The sequence below is a fragment of the Lytechinus variegatus genome, chromosome 12 (assembly GCF_018143015.1).
Source record: "Lytechinus variegatus isolate NC3 chromosome 12, Lvar_3.0, whole genome shotgun sequence".
Classification (NCBI taxonomy): domain Eukaryota; kingdom Metazoa; phylum Echinodermata; class Echinoidea; order Temnopleuroida; family Toxopneustidae; genus Lytechinus; species Lytechinus variegatus.
The window spans coordinates 6938214-6958143 of record NC_054751.1 but is presented as its reverse complement, the minus strand read 5'-3'; the positions used below and the strand labels follow the sequence as shown (position 1 = coordinate 6958143).

Below are 19930 nucleotides of genomic sequence, written 5' to 3'. Positions count from 1 at the left end.
TGCTGGCGTACACAACTTATGCCCTACGATAGCCTAACTTACGCATAGCGCGCTGCAGCGTATCGCTGACGAACACGTGTCGTAGCCTATAAAAAGGCTGCCGCTCGACTATTCAAATCATAACCGCACAATACACCACCGCCATGCCGAAGAAAACTCCTGTGAACCCCACCTTTATATACCAATTCCTATAAACGTTGTCAATACGCCATTATACGGTAGCTGTAAGTTATAAACACGTTCAGAGTAAGTTTTAGGGTACGCTGGACATTATCTCGACGTACATCGACTTATGAGTAACTTACGAGTAACGTGTGTCAACGTGTATCAATGATCGCGTAACTTGCCTACAACTTATGGCCCGCGTATGCGGGACGTATGAGCCATACGCTGGCATACGTCGAAAAATTTTGTGCTTGCACAAAATTTTTCGACGACCTCGCCGTATGACGACGTATACCAGCGTGTTTTAGCGTACTCTTAACGTATGCAAAACTTACTCGTAACGTATTCGACGTACGCCAGCGTATTCGCCAAATTCCTCCTACGTCGGGCATACGCTGTCTAAAACGCCTAGGTGTGACAGCGCCGAGCGGCAGCCTTTTTATAGGCTACGACACGTGTTCGTCAGCGATACGCTGCCGCGCGCTATGCGTAAGTTAGGCTATCGTAGGGCATAAGTTGTGTACGCCAGCAAAACGCTAAGCATTCGTTGGAATACGTTACTTATAAGTTAACGAAGCGTTCGATATAAGTTACTAATACGTTATGTATACGTCCAATTCGTTATGAATACGCTAAGTATACGCCCGGAGTTGAAAAAAAAATATCAAAGTTCAGCGTATGCCGACGTTTTAGAGAAATTTTGATACGTCGGGCATACGCTGTCTAAAACGCCAAGGTGTGACACCACCTTTACATTGCTGCGTATTATCATGTCTGTGTATTTCATTATAACACTAGCATTATAAATGACACATGATTGTAAAGAAGAATAAACATGCTTTCTAAAGATATCACTTTTGCACATGATGATGGTATATTAAGAAATTTATTAGCACTCAAACTTGCAGTTTTAGTTGCCGAACTCAAACACTGACATGGCAACGAATTTTGCAACATTTCATTTTTTCCATTGCTGCATATTTATCATGTCTGTGTATTCCATGATATCACTAGCATTTCAAATGACACATGATCGTAAAGAGGAATAATCATACTTTCCAATGATTCCACTTTTACATATGATGATGGCACACTAAAAAAATTTATTAGCACTCAAACTTGAGTTGCGGAACTTTTTTGAGGGGTTTAGTTGTAAGTAAAATTAACATCTAATTAGAAATTTTATTATAAATATACTGTATCTGTGAAATTAAGAGAAGTGATATGTCAGTTTGATTTAAATGTTTCGCAACTCTGTGAGACTAGATTCCGGTCTACCAGGTCTGTACACAAATAAATAGAACGTGATTACAAAGGACACTCATCGGGTTTTTTTTCTTTCACTCAGAGATATTATTATAATACATGCATGAATAATGATATTGATGATAACAATAATGATGATCATGCTGATAATGATGATGATAATGATAATAATGATGTGCTACATTCATATAGCGCTCAAAAATGCTTCTTAGTTTGGCATACTATTACCTTGAATTTAGCAAGGCTACCCTAATCGTGTGCTCGAGCATACAAGGAATATCTTCAACCAGGTACCCATCTGCTACACCTTGGTGCAGAGTGGCAGACGTTAATAAACGCCCTTACCAAACAACGCAAGTATCATGATCGGAGTAGAGTTTACCTTTCTGATATTTGTAGGCATTTGCCTATTATAATGATAACCAATATTTTGCACATCCGGCTGAAAGCAGCCAGAGCGACGGTCTTACGTTGCTCTCACGCACAGTAAGTGTCAGGCTCTACATTACCAGATGATGGTAATTAGCAGTTTGCAACCAAAACATCGTGGTTGTTTAATATGTTATCTCGGATGACTATATCTGCCACTCAAAATATTGATAGAGATATTGTTAAATCATTGTTACATAAATAGAAATAAATTGAAATCAAAAGTGCACAAGAGACAGAAATGCTTCTTTATTTGACTTACTGCATGCTGATTCATCTTCATAGCGATCGCAATGGTACACTCCATCACACAGGACTGATGACACGTTCAATGTGCAATTAAACAGGGCTGATCGGGAGGAGAAAGGAAAGGAGGAAAATCGTACGGCTATATCAACACAAGAACTCGGACATTGCACTATACTACATCTACTTGCATCTTCATGTTTGTTTTCTCTTAGTAATATTCCTCATACCTCCGGGGGGCAGGCTTTATTCTCACAGGTTTTATACTTTTTAAATGATAGTTGGTAGGCCCTTGTTAATCTATACATCATATAAATGTAACAACGCTGTTTATAGTAAGAACTTTACAATAGTTGTTTAAAAAAGCGTTCATTTTATCTTAATTTGTTCTTTGAGACTGATATTATTATCATAAAATAATGGAAAGTGGCCTATGACGGCCACATTAAAAGAAATAATTTAATTATTTGTACAAACTTTTACATCGAGCTAATTAAATATGAATTAAAGCTGTTCTTAAATCTGTCCATGTTATGAGCTGAATATGTTAGAAGTGAGTTCCACAGCCGAGCCGTCATTGCTATATTGATGAAGTAAAGTGTTTGACTCTGGGACAATGAATATGTAGTGGTGGGCAGCTGCAGTAGAGCGTGTCAGATAGACAATGGGGCCAAGTGGAGTTCCAGACAACTCAAGGGATGGTTTCAGGAAGAAGTGACAGTAGAAGCTCCAGAGACGGAACATTTCTCCGGTGCTCAAGTGGATAAAGTCTAACCTTGGAAAGGTCTTCAGTTCTCAGGAGGAGTGCTTTCCCCTGTAACCTATCAGGAGGTTTTAGTACCTGCTTGAGCCCAATATCGGACGTGTGTGCTATATTTAAGGACATTATTTTAATGTTTAACAACAAGGTTTAATTCTTAATATTTTATTTTCAATAAATTCAGCATGGTTGATTTAACTGTTAAAAATTATTATAACGTTCAAACCGTAAACAGTGTTGAATATACAAAAAAAATTATCGGTAAAACTTTTTGGGTATTAATATCATACTCACTTGTAGCGTCGAAAGCAAAGATGTTCGCATTAAGGTTAAAATAGGTGTAACCCGGTCCTCCTATGGCAGCAATCCACATCTCATTGGTCTCTACGTAGACATCATCAGCGTAGCCTCTATATCCATAGATAGTTGTGGTGATAGACTGTGGATCAGATGGATCAGTACCTGTCCCAATTTGGATTCCATCACCATGTAACATATTTAAATATCGGAACACGATTCGAAATCCATTCGTTTCATTTGTTTGTAGCAAGGTTGCGTGGTAAGATCGGCTGATGTAGTTGTATGGTATGTAGAGTGAATAGGATTCACCAGGTTGCAGATATGTCATTGAATAATCTAAGAAGATGCAAAGAAAAACGCAAACAATAACCTGTTAAAGACTTGTTACTATTAACATTGTGTCATTAAGGCTTCGCAGCTAGCCCTTACAAGGAGTTGTAATTCATATCAATCTCAAACTGGAAACTTAGAGAAGTGATTTTATCAAACGCAGTTTCAGTTTGATTTTTATGTTTCGCAACTCGGTTGTGGTCTGCCAGTGTCAGTACGCAAATAAACGAAACCTTATTACAAAGGAAACTCCTAATATTATGCTTCTGTTAAATGTATGAATAATACTGATAGTGATAATAATAATAATTATTATAATTATGATAAGATGATAATGATAACAATAACAATAATAATAGTAACAACAACAGCAACAAAAGTAACATGCTACAATTATATATCCTAAGAATTGTTTCTTAGCGCTGTTTATTACACACTTATTTTATTTACTGATTGATCGGTTTTCAGTTTCATTTAACCAAGGTGGCCTCATAAGTTACACAATCTGCTGTCCTTGCAGGGTCTTGAGATAAAAATCAATATGTACAATATTTACCCCAAAAAAATACTACAATCAAAAGGGCATATACAGGTATTACGGTATTACTAAAACAGATGCATATAACAGACATTAAAATACAATAAAATAAAAGATCAAAATCGAATTGCAAGAAAAGGTTACTGTAAAGCAATCCCCGCTTTAAATAGCGCGGTTACGCTGATAAGGTGCTCAAGCTTGAAAGAAATTACTTCAACCGGGTACCCATTCGCTACACCTAGGTGAAAAGTTGCTTCTGTAAATAAATGCCTTTCCAAAGGACCCGAGTGTCATGGTGAGAGTAGAGCCTATTTTAATGGTGACCAATATTTTGCACACCCGGGTGAAAGCAGCCAGAGCGACGGTCATAGAATGCACTCTGCATCATTTAGTGTCCAGCTCTACATTAACAGATGATGGTAATTAGCAGTTTGCAACAAAAACATCGCGGTCGTTTAGTAATAGTATGCTTCTTTAGATGACAACTATATCTACACTGTAAGAAATGAAGTGCTAATTTAGCACTCGTAGTGCAGTCACTATACAAGCACTGTAAGTGCTAAATTAGTACTTTATTTTTAACAATGTAGCAATCAAATTATTGATATAAATAGTGTTATCATTATACTTTATCATTGTTTCTTAAAACGAAAGGAAATAATATCTAAAAATAAACAAGAAACAGGAATGCTTCTTTATTTGACTTACTGCATGCCGATTCATCTTCATAGTGATCGCAATGGTACGCTCCATCACACAGAACATCTGATGATACGCTCATATTGCTCATTGTGCAATTGAGCAGGGCTGATAGGGAGGAGAATGGATGCAAAGAAAATCGTATTAGCACAAAATTCAGACATTGCATTATGATAGATCTACTGGCATCTGTATACAGAGTGAGTCAGAAAAAATATCCCACTTTTGTAAACTTGAATTGTTTAAAATATGAATGTTTAATCATTAGTTTGATGATATGTCTTGATAGAGGTATCCTCCAAGTCAGATGTCAGATCTCACTTGCGCCAAGTTACTGGGTGATGAATAAAACAGTGCTTTAGACAAAGACAGTCAGACAGACTGGCATGCTCACACACACACACACACATGCACACGCACTGGCAGACCAACTCAAACATGCACACACAAGCACACGCACCCACACACACACTCACACAATTACTGCAAACGTCGGTAAATAAAAACACAAACAACTGCTGGGACACCGAACATCTGGGTAACTGCTACACTCTGAGTCCTTGCATACTCGGTGACCATAAATGACCTATGTTGTGGTGTGAATTAAAGACGAACCATGATTCGTGTACTTTTGCTACTGTAAAAAGAGGCTCAAGTGACTGCTACCTAACTCAGGCAAGCCCTTTTATAGGCAAGTGCAACAAAAGCACAGACATCCATTGTAAATTTTCATTGTTAACCAACAAAAGACATAACCAGCATATTGGATTTATGTGCACTTGATGATGATGATGAAGATCAAGATGATGACAATGAGGATGATGATTATGATATCATGGTGGTAGTGAATGTGTTTTAAGGGGAAAGATTGTCGGGAATTGCCACTTAAACATTAGCGATCTTGCTAAAAAATCAATGCTTAATCAGAAAAGAGAAAATTATGAACCAGTTATTACCATGTGTGTTGTGTGTGTTTGTGTGTGTGAGGGTGTGTGTGCGTGGGTGTGTGTGTGTGTTTCAGTCTGTCGGACTTTCTTTGTTCAAAAGAGTGTTTTTTTCCCCACCCTGTAACTGGCGCAAGTGAGACAGTCTTCTAAAGATTGTCCGCTGTTCAGTCATGCGTGCAGGGGATCAAATGAAAAAGGTACCTGAATGTACTGGGAGGATACCTCTATCAAGACATATCATGAAACTAATGATTACATATTCATATTTTAAACACTTCAACTTTAAAAAAGTGGGACATTTTTTCTGACTCACTCTGTATATATATATATATATATATATATATATATATATATATATATATCTTCAGTGCGTATCAAAAAAAACTTACACTTTGAAAAAGCCCTTTGAATTAAAAAGTATACAGCATGTGGGTATTTTTTGACATATAATCTTGGGTTTGGGTCTCTTCTATCCAATGAAAGTAAAAGTTTTGACAGAATGTTACATAAGAGTGAGCACAGTCTATTTTTTTAAAGCTCGCAGAAATATGTTTGCGCAGAAATGCTCCTTTTAACGCTGTGTCAAGGGGAAAGGGCGAAATCAAAATCACCCTTGTATACATTTCCCTTGCAATTTTAGTCAATTGAAATAAAACGGATACATTCAGGCATTTTGTAACAATTTTGCCACCCAAACTGAAATTTCAACACTTAGTAAGCACAACCTTTACCCTTTTGTGCCAACTGGATCTGAGGACATAACTGTCCTCTGAACAAAAGTTTATATCAGACATCTCCAGCATTTTTTCACTAAGTTTTTATCATTTAAAATGGGTTTACATATTTTTTTCTTTAATACTTGTTTCTCCACACTTTTCCCAAGCTTGACAATGATTAACAAAATGAAAATCAAGCCTTAGCCAGTTCATGTACAGTAAGTAGTATATATAGGTACTCGTTCGCACCACGGTGGAGCAGGTGGATCAAGGTTGCTCCACAATGACGTCATACATAAATCCGGATATGACATCATCATGACTATGCATGGTGTAATTGTGACGTCATACCTAAGAACAAATATGACATCATCATGACTATGCAAAATGTCATTGTGACCTAATATCTATTTACAGATATGACATCATCATGGCAATGTATGAAGTCATTTCCTGTGTCAATTTGATAGGTGATAATGAGGATGGGGGAGTGGGTATTTCACTCATGCATAGAGCGATGCGTGATTCATCACTCGAGCGTGACATAGGCCTATTGCACAACTTTTGAAAATATTACATGGACTTTTTTGTACGTTCACACAGCATTATCCACAATATGAATATTATTGGGCATTCCTCAAGCATGTCGTCAATCCCTACTCGATCATTATTGTGTAGCGATATCGCATAAGGTTGAATATTACATGGTTAGGTAAAGTGTGACATTGAATTTTCCAAACAGATAACATTGTAAACGAACATAGTTGATTTTGAGCATTAAATCTCGACTTTTTATACTCTCAGTAAGGTAGCGGAAGTGAGTATTTTCCCTTCTCATGAAGCCTATGCATGATTGATCATTCGAGCTTAACACGGTATTGCAAGTCAATGATATGCTCTCATTTTGTACAAAATCAAGTCGACGTTGCACAATCCAAGAGTGCATTGCGTAATCTGAGAAGTGATGACGTCATGAATCCTTAAAACATTTCCAAACATTTCGAATAATCAGTTTTGTCATTTATTCCCATATAAGGTCTGCTAGTACCAGGGTCCCCTACCCAGGAGGTTATGCATGTATAAGGATCGCATCTTGTTAGAAATTGAAAGTTTGTAAAACTAGAAAGTCCCCTCATCACGTGTCAGATACAAGGGAGATGAGGTCATACTCTTCTTTGAAGAATAATACAATATAATCAATGAAGCCATTCAGATCTTCTTCCCAACTTTGGTTGCTGATTGTACAACGAGTAAAATCAATTTACTGACCGGTTTCCAATATATCGCACTATATGGTCTTCATGGATTGTGTCTATGTGTATTGACCATATCTGACCAATATAGGTTATCGATAACTTACTCTTGACATTAAAGCTATATTGCATCAAAGCATACCCTCTCCCCGTTTCATTATCGTAATAGAAAAGTAAAACTACGATGATGAAGATAATGTGGAATAATGGGGGGGGGAGTGTATGTGAGTCTCATTGACGCATATGAGGCAAGTTCTTGACTAATTTCTTTTCACCTGATCATATTCATTACCGCTTCATGTGCGTTTTGTTTTTCCTTTTGTACATGATCATAACATTTCAAATTTCACAAGACCGTATCTCTCTGAATCTATTAGGCAATCCAAACAGTGCATGAAGGAATAGTGAGGTCTCCCATAATTTTCACCATCAATTCTCTCTGACATTTCATACTCTTTACTTCACTTCCATACTCTTCAGTTTTGACTCATGGGACTCTCTTACAAATCTAGGCGTAGAGCACAACCAGTAAATGACAAATTTAGATTATAATCACTAACGTCATTCATCCGCAGTACAAAAAATGGTATAATGAAACACTGTGCAGTATAGAATTATATTTGTTATTATTTTTATTTTGTTTCAATAAGGACAGCTCCAAACATGTATACACAGTAAACATTTATACAAAATACTTTTTTCTTTCATTCCATTTCAATGTGAACAATTCGAAATAGGTATACACAGTATTTTTATACAATCGTATAATATCCTAAATATATGTTTAGATTATTAATAACCAAAAATATTAAACACACACTTTGATCTTTTTCATTGGAATTATGCATACTGCTTATTTCGGTTATACCATACATACATAGTCAAAGTTGTAAACAAATAATTGTTAACTGAAAAATTAAACTCAAGTACACAGAATCTCATTTCACTGGAAGTAAGTATATCGCTCAACTTGATTGTACCACACATACATGTAAATCTATAGTCTGTATGGCATTCAGAAATTTAGATTGATATTCAGAAATGTCAGAGAGAATTGATGATGAAAATTATGGGAGACCTCAAAAGATTGTCCGCTATCAGTCCTTCATGCACTGTTTGGATTACCTAATAGATTCAGAGACATACGGTCTTGTAAAATTTGAAATGTTATGATCATGTACAAAAGGAAAAACAAAACGCACATGAAGCGGTGATGAATATGATCAGGTGAAAAGAAATTAGTCAAGAACTTGCCTCATATGCGTCAATGAGATTCACCCCCCCCCCCCCATTATTCCACATTATATTCATCATCGTAGTTTTACTTTTCTATTACGATTATGAAACGGGGAGATATAATGCTTTGATGCAATACAGCTTTAATGTCAAGAATAAGTTATTTATTAACTACAGTGCGTATCAAAAAAAGTTTACACTTTGAAAAAGGTGTGGGAATTAAAACGTGTGGATAATATTTTCACATACAATCTTGGGTTTGGGTCTCATCTATCCAATGAAAGTAAACGTTTTGACAAAATGTTACACTTGAGTGAGCACTGTCCATTCCCGTAAAGCTCGCAGAAATCTGTTTGCGCAGAAATGATCGTTTTCACGCTGTGTTAAAGGGAAAGGGCGAAATCAAACTTAATCTGCGAAATATTTCCTTTGCAATTTTAGTCAACTGAAATAAAAACGGATTCATTCAAGCATTTTGTAACAATTTAGCCACCAAAATTGAAATTTCAACACTTAGTAAGCACAACCTTTACTACCCTTTTGTACCAGCTAGATCTGAGGACATTACTGTATCTGAACAAAAGTTTATACCAGACATCTCCAGCATTTTTCACTAAGTTTTTGTCATTTAAAGTGGGCTTACATTTCATGTTTTATTTAATACTTGTTTCTTCACACTTTCCCAAGCTTGACAATGATTAACTAAATGAAAATCAAGCCTAAGCCATTTCATGTAAATCACATCTCAGTGTAAAGTAAATATTGTCACGATGGCCACGGTGTGTGGGGGAGTGGGGATGGGCGCAATGCACTCTTCGAAGTGTTTTGGGCATGGAAATTAGTTAAATAAAGGGTAAATATACAATGTATCTTCAAATCAGTTTTACTAGCTAAATTCCACGTGTTCCTCATGATTAAGGTCTACTTTTATTCGCATAACTGTCTCAAAGATCTGCGCAAATCATTTTTCACTAACTTTTCAAAAGTTAGTGGTGCTCACTTAAGCGGAAATATTTTTCGACAGTTACAACGTCATTTGCTTAAATGAATCTGTACCAATGTGTAAATGTTAAAAAAATCTTCAGGATATTACATATGTATAATTTTACAGGATTTGTTCTAAGTGTAAACTTCCTTTTGATACACACTGTATATTGGTCAGATATGGTCAATACACATAGACACAGTCCATGAAGACCATATAGTGCGATATATAAATAGTGTACAATCTATTGTACAATATACTGGATTATATGTACGACAAATATAAAATTATCCCGAGTGCAGGTTTATTTCACCGAGGCCGAAGGCCGAGGTGAAATAGGCTTGCACGAGGGATAATTTTATATTTGGAGTTCATATAGTCCAGTAATATTGTATGATAGAACGTTCACTATTTATTATAGTAAATAGATCCCTTAATCTAAGCCCCCCATCATGGATTTTGCCATCCAAAAATCGAAAGTTATATTGTACATATGTACAATATAACTTTTTGAAGGGAGGTCACGTGGTACAAATCCAGCCAATCACAGCTCGTATTTTACTACCACTATTTACTATAGTGCGATATATTGGAAACCGGTCAGTATATTGATTTTACTCGTTGTTGTACAATCAGCAACCAAAGTTGTGAAGACCTGAATGGCTTCATTGATTATATTGTATTATTCTTCAAAGAAGAGTATGACCTCATCTCCCTTGTATCTGACACGTGATGAGGGGACTTTCTAGTTTTACAAACTTTCAATTTCTAACAAGATGCGATCCTTATACATGCATAACCTCCTGGGTAGGGGACCCTGGTACTAGCAGACCTTATATGGGAATAAATGACAAAACTGATTATTCGAAATGTTTGGAAATGTTTTAAGGATTCATGACGTCATCACTTCTCAGATTACGCAATGCACTCTTGGATTGTGCAACGTCGACTTGATTTTGTACAAAATGAGAGCATATCATTGACTTGCAATACCGTGTTAAGCTCGAATGATCAATCATGCATAGGCTTCATGAGAAGGGAAAATACTCACTTCCGCTACCTTACTGAGAGTATAAAAAGTCGAGATTTAATGCTCAAAATCAACTATGTCCGTATAAAATGTTATCTGTTTGGAAAATTCAATGTCACACTTTACCCTACCATGTAATATTCAACCTTATGCGATATCGCTACACAAGAATGATCGAGTAGGGATTGACGACATGCTTGAGGGAATACCCAATAATATTCATATTGTGTGTGAACGTACAAAAAGTCCATGTAAAATTTTCAAAAGGCCTATCGTCAGCGAAACACGCATCGCTTTATGCATTAGAGAAGTACAATTTTCCCCCATCCTCATTATCACCTATCAAACTGACACAGGAAATGACTTCATACATTGCTATGATGATGTCATATCTGTATATAGGTATTAGGTAACAATGAAATTTTGCAAGTCATGATGATGTCATATTCGTTCTTAGGTATGACGTCACAATAACACCATGCATAGTCATGATGATGTCATATCCGGATTTAGGTATGACGTCATTGTGAAACAACCTTGCTCCACCTGCTCCACCGTGGTGCGAACGGGTACCTATATATACTACTCATGTAAGTTACAGCTCAGTGTAAAGCAAATATCGTCACGATGGCCTCGGAGTTTTAGGAGGGGTGGGGCGTAATGCACTCTTCGAAATGTTTTGGGCAAGGAAACAAATTGAAAAAATGTAAAAGATATCTTCAAATCAATTTTACTAGCTAAATTCTACGTATTTCTCATGATGAAGCTCTACTTTTATTCGCATAACTATTTCAAAGTACTGCGCAAATAAGTTTTCACCAACATTACAAAAGTGGTGCTCATCCAAGCGGAAATATTTTTCTACACTGATAGCGTAAGTTGCTGAAATGGATCTGTACCAATGTTAAAATGTCGAAAAATATTCAGGATGTTACAAATGTATAATTTTACAGGAGTTTTTCTAAGTGTTAACTGTTTTGATACGCACTAAATATATACAATGCGTCCCCGAAAAAACGAAACCGAGATTAATCGATGATTTATCATAACTTAATCACAAACACGATAGATAAATGACATACCATTGGAAAGCTTAGAATCTCCTCATCTGAAATTACTTGAATTGTTTCTCATTCACGCATGAGTGAGCAAAAACAATTTGAAGAGGGGATACCAAAAAGTCATTTGGCGGGCTGTATCTGGGTTTAAAAAAAAAACTACATTTCTAAAAAGTTCAATATCTGCTCTTTAATTTGATACCTTAATTACAGAAAAATAAGGCTTGAATTTCAATAATTTCATAAAATGAAGAGGTTTTACAAGCGAGCGTTCAAACTCACTGGACACTCCGTTTTGTTAACGATCAGTCATGCATTCAGTCTTTTGTTAACCGTGTGATAGCTTCTGTGGGAAACCGGTGAAAACACGTTTATTTAATGAAATTATGGAAATACAAGCATTGTTTCGAGGGAACATAACTTTGTTACTTCTTTGTAATTACCATGTTTGCGATTAAGGTATCAAATAAAAGAGCAGATATTGAACTTTTTATAGGCATGTGATTTTCCTTTTGGAAATCAGATACCCCCGCCAAATGAGTTTTTAGTATACTTTCCTCAAATTAATTTTGCTCACTCTTGCGTGAATGGGGAATATTCTAAGTAATATCAGATGAAAGAGGAGATCCTAAGCTTTACATTGATAGGTCATTTGTCCATTGTATTTACGATTAAGTTAAGATAAATCATCGCTAAATCTCAGTTTCGTTTTTTTCTGGGACGCACTGTATATATATATACATACATACACCCACAACAAAATAACAAATAATATCCAATTCTCAATAAGCGCCGTAGTTTGAGCTCTAAGTAGTAACTGTAAGGTATTCATTGTAGACTGCGTTGTAATAAAGAGTAAACAACATTTTTACTGTATAAAACTGTTAGTAAAAAAACATACTCACTAGATAGGTCGAAAGCAACGATGTTCGCATAAATCTCAGTAAAGGTGTCATAGGTGCCTATGACAGCAATCCAAACTTCATTGGTCTCTACGTAGACATCATCAGCGTAGTCTCTATATCCATGGATAGTTGTGATGACAGACTGTAGATCAGATGGATCAGTACCCGCCCCTATTTGGACTTGATTAGCATTATCGATATGGAAATCTTGGAATACGAATCGAAATCCATTCGTATCATTTGTTTGTAGCAAGGTTGCGTGGTAAGATCGGCTGATGTAGTTGTATGATATGTGGAATGAATAGGATTCACCAGGTTGCAGATATGTCATTGAATAATCTAAGAAGATGTACAGAAAAACACAAACAATAACCCGTTAAAGACTCGTTACGACTAACATTGAAGAGCATTAGTCCAAAATAGGCTTAAGAAAGGAAATTTCTGGTAACAAGCTGATTTTTTCAGGATAGGTCCAGGAAAATGTCTAGAATAACATACTAAAAGTCCTCATCAATCCTTCTTGGGGGGGTTTCCGTATCAAGATGGTGTCCAAAATGGCCGCCATTCACAGAAAATAGACATAACTCACTCATTATTCACACTAAATATCAAATTTCGGTGCATACTTCATGATTTAAAGGGAAAAAAGATCTCGTGATACAGGTAAGAGTGAAAATAAGCAGACTAGGGTACGTAACAATCCAACATGGCGTCCAAAATGGCGGCCAAAGCTTAAAAATCAATTATTCATCTATTACTTTCTTTAATGTCTTTAATTTTGTTTCTATTCAATGGTTTTAATGGCCAAGTAATAAATTGGAACAAGTTACAAGGACAGTCAGTGGTCAAGTATGTGCGAAAATGCAAGATGGAGTCTAAATTGACCGCTGGTACTTAATAAAAATACATACTTTATTTGATATCTGCCAGTGAGGTATGATTTTGGTTTTTAAGCCCATGGTCTAAAGAGCCAAATGAAAGAGCCAAATGAAAGAGCCAAATGAAACATTGGGACAACTTACTAGGACAGTCAGTGGTCCAGTATGTCCAAACATCCAAGATGGCTTCCAAAAATGGAGTCTAACTTGTCCAAATGTTTTTATTTGACCCTTCAAACCATGGTTTAGACGCCAAAATCTTATCTCCCACGCAGATATTAAATGACCAATGTCGATTTGTATGTAGCAGCAGCCATTTAAGACTCCATTTTTAGCAGCCGTCTTCGATTTTTGGACATACTGGACCTCTGATTGTCCCTTCTACTTGTGCTTATGTATTATTTCGACACTTAAAACCATAGTAAAGACACCACAACCATATCTCTAGGGTGTATTTTTAATAAATTATGACAATTTTTCAGTAACAGCAGTCAATTTAGACTCTATTTTTGGAAGCCATCTTGGGTTTTTGGACATACTTGACCACTGAATGGCCTTTAACGTGTCCAAATGTATTATTTGACCTTTCAAACCATGGTTTAGACACTAAAATCATACTGTATATCTCAGGCAGATATCATGTTTCATATCATATCTATTTTTCGAAGCCATCTCGATTTTTGGACATACTTGACCAATGAATGTCCTTGTAACGTGTTCCAATTTATTACTTGACCATTAAAACCATTGAATAGAAACAAAATTAAAGACATTAAAGTAATAGAAAAATAGTGGATTTTTAGGCTTTGGCAGCCATTTTGGACGCCATCTTGGATTTTTAGGTACCCTGGTCTACTTACTTCCACTCTAACCTATATCACTAGATTTTTTCCTCTTGAAACCATGAAATATCCACTGAAATGTGATGTCTAGTGTGAATAATGAGTGAGTTCTGCCCATTTTCTGTGAATGGCGGCCATTTTGGACGCCAACTTGGATTACGGAAAACCCCCATGGAGGATTTATGAGGACTTTTAGTATCAGTTACTCGGGACACATTCCAGGACCTATCCTGAAAAAAATCAGCTTGTTACTAGAAATTTCCATGTTAAACCTAATGCTCTTGGCCTATTAGTCTGTTTTGCTGGTCGTCTATTGACCACGCCAGTTTGTCATTATGGCTTCCCAGCTAGCCTTTACAAGGAGTTGTAATATCTACCAATCTTAAACTGCAAATATTGACTTATATAAAGTGAGAGAAGTATTTTTTATCAAACGAAATATCAGTTTGATTTCAATGTCTCTCAATTCTTAGTGTGACTTGGTTCCCGTCTACCTGTGTCAGCATACAAATAAAAGAAACGTTATTACGAATGACAATCCTAATGTTTTGCTTCTTGTAAAAATACGAATAATAGGGACAAAGGGTCCCCTTGGAAAATCCCCCTTTGAAATCGAAATTTGTTTACGGTCGACCCTTGTGTTCGAACTTGTCCTGAGCGTGAACCATACAAATTCTTAATGTAGTTATGGATCAATTGTGGAAAATTGTGCCCTTCTAATGTAAAGCAGATAAGGTCATGGTTGACTGACCCGAAAGCGTCAGCCAAGTCAAACGACATTGTATGATGGATTGATCTATGTTTACTTCCGAACACACTCTTCTGTATATGAATTTAATAAACATGATGCATTTTCTTTATCGCGTTGTTTCTCAGTCGTTCATTTCAACTGTAAAAGCATTAAAAAAATGATCATCTTGACATGTTTCTTGATAATAAAAATCATAAATTCAAAATCATTGGCCTCACTGAAACATGGCTTACCAATTCTTCAGCAACTAATCTTTACAACATTCCTAAATATTAATTCCTAAACAATCCACGTGATTATGGACGAGGCGGCGGAACTGCATTATATATTCATAAGTCTTTACGTTTTAAGACGCAAAATGATCTGACATGTGTTAAAAAACCATAGAAACTTTTTGTAGAAATATTATGCAAACATAAACACAAGATCATTGATGTAACATACCGTCCTCCAGGAGAATCAATAGAGGAATTCGAAGTCGAATTATCTAATATTTTGAACAAATTGAACTTTATTTCTAACTCTTGTTTTATAATGGGAGATTTTAATTCGAATTTGATCAATAATAACTCCAACAGTATTGAAGATTTTATGAATCTCATGCTTACTTTTTCTTTATGTGCAACTTTTTTTCAAACCCACCAGAATCACTAATTCTTCAGCCACCCTACTTGATAACATTTTCACAAATTCGACTGATTTCAATGATTCTGGAATTTTAGTGACAGACGTAAGTGATCATTTTCTGGTATTTCTTTTGCTACCTTCGATCTCCTATTATGATAACAAACCTACTGATACTCCTTACACTAAGAGAAGCTTTGATGACCTATCGTTACAGAACTCAATTTGATGTTAGTTCAAGTAGCAACACTGAAGCAAAGTACAATCATTTTTAGGTATATTTTTACGTCATTACAATGACTGCTTCCCCATAAGAAGCTATTCCATAAAGAAAAGGAATAAAAAACAACATGGATGACTAGGGAACTTAGAAAATTATGTACAAAAAATAGCCTATACAAGAAATATATCAGAAATCCAACAAATTTAAATGAAATCAAATATAAAAAAATATAGAAATTGTGTGGCTTATCAGCTGCGCAAAGTCAAATCTAATTATTACACACAAGAATTCAAACAGGTGAAAGACAATGTCCATTCTACATGGAAATTAAAGAATAATATAATGGGTAAGAAACTTTTAAATCTAAACCTATTGACTCAATTATTACTCCTGATGGTCAAACATTGTCTTACAATTCACTTATTGCGAATGCATTTAACAATCATTTTGTAACTATTGATGAAAAATTTATAAATCAACATACTGCTATTTACTCTTCATCTGTACTTTCATTTTAGGATTACATTCCACATCGAAACCTGAAATCCGTGTTTTTTAAACCAATAACATGCACAGAAATCTATGATATTGTGAAAGATATGTCAAACTCTCTCCCGCTTGTCATCCGGACTGCACCCACCATCCAAACCTTTAAGACTGCACTTAAAACGTACCTGTTTAACAATTGATTTTTTTTCAATACCCATATTGTATAATTTGAGATATTTAATTCATGTATATGTGAAGCGCATAGAGACCTTGTGTATTATGCGCTATAGAAATTTAATTTATTATTATTATTAAAGTAGATTCGATTAAAATCGTCTAGAACTAGACTAGGGGGCTTGTAGCTTGGACGCAGATCATACATGAAAATGTTTACATCGTGTCCATTTGGTCCATTGTAAAGATTCGCAATTGCCCGCGAGTACTCATATCCAAAATCTTTGTTTGGTCTAAGTTACTGGCAAATAATGGTATTAAAACTGTTGTTATAGGGTAGAAGAGTTATTTATAAAGCTACAATGTACTCATAATTATTGAACCTTGGCTCATGTTGCGAGTACTATAACAACTTTGTAAAGTCAGTTTGTGATGCCTGTCAAGTATATATTGAGGATAAATGGAAAAGGTATATTTTGATGATATAAGGAAAAAAGCAAATGCAAGAAACAAACTTAGAACCATTCGTAACTTTAAGCAATCATTATCCACTTCAAGCTATATACTATTCAGTGCCAAAATAGATCAACAAGACGTGCATTTGCCTTGTTTAGATGTGGATGTGCTCCTATTGGAATTGAAACTGGTCGTTATCAAAATATACATTATGAAGAACGTTTTTGTATCATTTGTAATTCGGATAATATTGAAGATGGGTTCCATTGTTTTCATGATTTGTCCTGCCTATGAAATTTACAGATTGCCGCTACTCAATACCATTTCACACAGTTACCCTGAGTTCAATAATTTAGTATCCCATAATTAGTAACCATCTGGAATAAAATTATTTGAAATGGTTTTTTGACCAAAAGAAAGTTAGGAAGAATACGGGTTGGGGAAAGCGCTTTTTTTAAAGGTCAAAGGTCAATGACCTTTTTAAATATACTGTATCATGGTATCTCCCAGATAAAATACTACAAGTTGGTGATCATGGTTTCAAAATGCACAGATTCTTACAAGAAGATCAAATAAAATCAAATCAAGTACCTACAATGCTCATTCACCGATGAAATTCAAGGTCAAAGCCTTTCAAAGGTCAATGACCCTTTTTTACACTATATACCATATACGGTATAGTGGTATCTCTGAGATGAAAAGGCACAGGTTGGTGATCTTGGTGTCGGAATGCCGAGGTTCTTACAGGAAGATCAAATAAAATGAAATTAAGTCCCCAGAATGCACATTAACCAAAAACATCCAAGGTCAAAGCCTTTCAAAGGTCATTGACCTTTTTAAAAATAAAAACCATATATACGGTATAATGGTATATCTGAGATGAAAAGGCGCAGGTTGGTGATCCTGGAGGCTGTTCTCACTACGTTCCTAAAATTAGTTTACTGGAAACTAGTTTAACGCGTAGTGAGAACAGTCAAAGCGGTCTTGGAAGTGATCTTCCAAACCAGTTTGGAAAACCACCTCGCGATGTAGTTTTCAAGATCGCTTTGCCTCGTTTTAGCGTAAGTAAGTGAGGACACAACTGTTCTTCGGTAAAGCCCCTTTTACACCTTCACGGAAGCAACACGGATCATCCCGAATTGTCAATCCGGGGTCATCCGTGTACAGTCCGGGACTACCGTCTACACTCCGGCTACTCATCCGGCGCCATCCTTGATGTACCGGCATGTCCGGGAGAAAATTGAACATGTTCAATTTCTCATCCCGGAGTACACGGACTGATAATCATCCGTGTTCATCCTTGTAGCCTCCTGTAGGCTCCTTGTTAGAACCGGGTGATCCGTTGATACCGGCTTTATCCGGGGTCAAATGTTTGTATTGTTTGCGTACATGAATAATAGTCCGTATTCATAACCAAGCACTTGCATGCTCCAGATGCTGCAAAAAGGGACGAAACTTCATTCTAGCAAGCTGCCGGCGACAAGAAGTGGTAAGATTGTGTAAAGACCCAGTAACATCCGTGATCATCCGGGTATTCCGTGTTGGCTCCGGGAGCATATCAAACAGGATCCCTATTGCTAACTTTGCCTATCCTTGTAGACTCCGTACTTTTCCGTACATATCCGTGTTAATAACCAGTTAACTCCGTACTCACTCCGGGAATGTTAGGAAAATACAAATTTGGCACCCCGGATCATCACGGACTGAGATCCGTGATGATCCGTGTTGCATCCGTGAAGGTGTAAAAGGAGCGCGCTACTCCACACGACAGGTGTAGAATGCCTATGCTGCGGTTTCGAATTTCGCGCGAAACATGTCACCCTCTGAGAGCGTTTCCATGGGAACAACAGCGCTTTACGTGAAGTGATTTACAAAACCACTTTCGTGCGATCAAGTGGGAACGCTAGCAAAGCGATCTTCCAAACTGGTTTCCTGAAACGGCTTCCAGTAAACTAGTTTAAGAAAGCGTAATGAGAACGGCCTCCATGCACAGATTCTTACATGAAGATCAAATCAAGTACCTACAATGCTTATTCATCAATGAATTTCAAGGCCAAAGCCTTTCAAAGGTCAATGACCCTTTTTACATTATATGCCATATACGGTACAATGGTATCTCTGAGATGAAAAGGCGCAGGTTGGTGATCTTGGTGTCAAAATGCACATATTCTTACAAGAAGATCAAATAAAGTACCTGCAGTTCTCATTTACCAATGAAATTCAAGGTCAAAGCCTTTCAAAGGTCAATGACCTTTCTACATTATATACGGTATAATGGTATCTCTGAGATGAAAAGTCGCAGGTTGGTGATCTTGTTGTCAAAATGCAGAGGTTCTTACAGGAAGATCAAATGAAATAAAATCAAGTACCAAGAATGCATATCAATCCATTAAGTTCAAGCACTGTTAAAAAACCGTGATTTTACAGAAAATAAACAGAAGATTTTATAAAAAGCAATAACAGAATCATTCTGTAAATTCATAAAACAAGAATTTTTCTGCAACTTAACAGAACAGGTCTGTTTAAAAAAGGGGAAAGGGTGTTTTATTCAAGGAAATTTGTAAGATTCCATACATCAAGTACCAATTTCCTGTAAGATTACGCAATTCGGTAAGATCACAAGTATTCTC

General features: G+C 36.3%; 1 protein-coding gene across 1 annotated transcript in view; it reads right to left on the bottom strand.

Annotated features, from left to right (window-relative positions):
- Positions 1-19930, bottom strand: part of LOC121425284 — a 41837-nt gene that overhangs the window by 3449 nt on the left and 18458 nt on the right. Inside the window, exons 4-7 of the mRNA XM_041621310.1 lie at positions 12864-13202; positions 4743-4841; positions 3161-3502; positions 2123-2176 (exon numbers count right to left, since the gene is read on the bottom strand). Coding sequence (XP_041477244.1) covers positions 2123-2176; positions 3161-3502; positions 4743-4841; positions 12864-13202 — 834 coding nt within the window. The remainder of the gene's footprint in view (positions 1-2122; positions 2177-3160; positions 3503-4742; positions 4842-12863; positions 13203-19930) is intronic.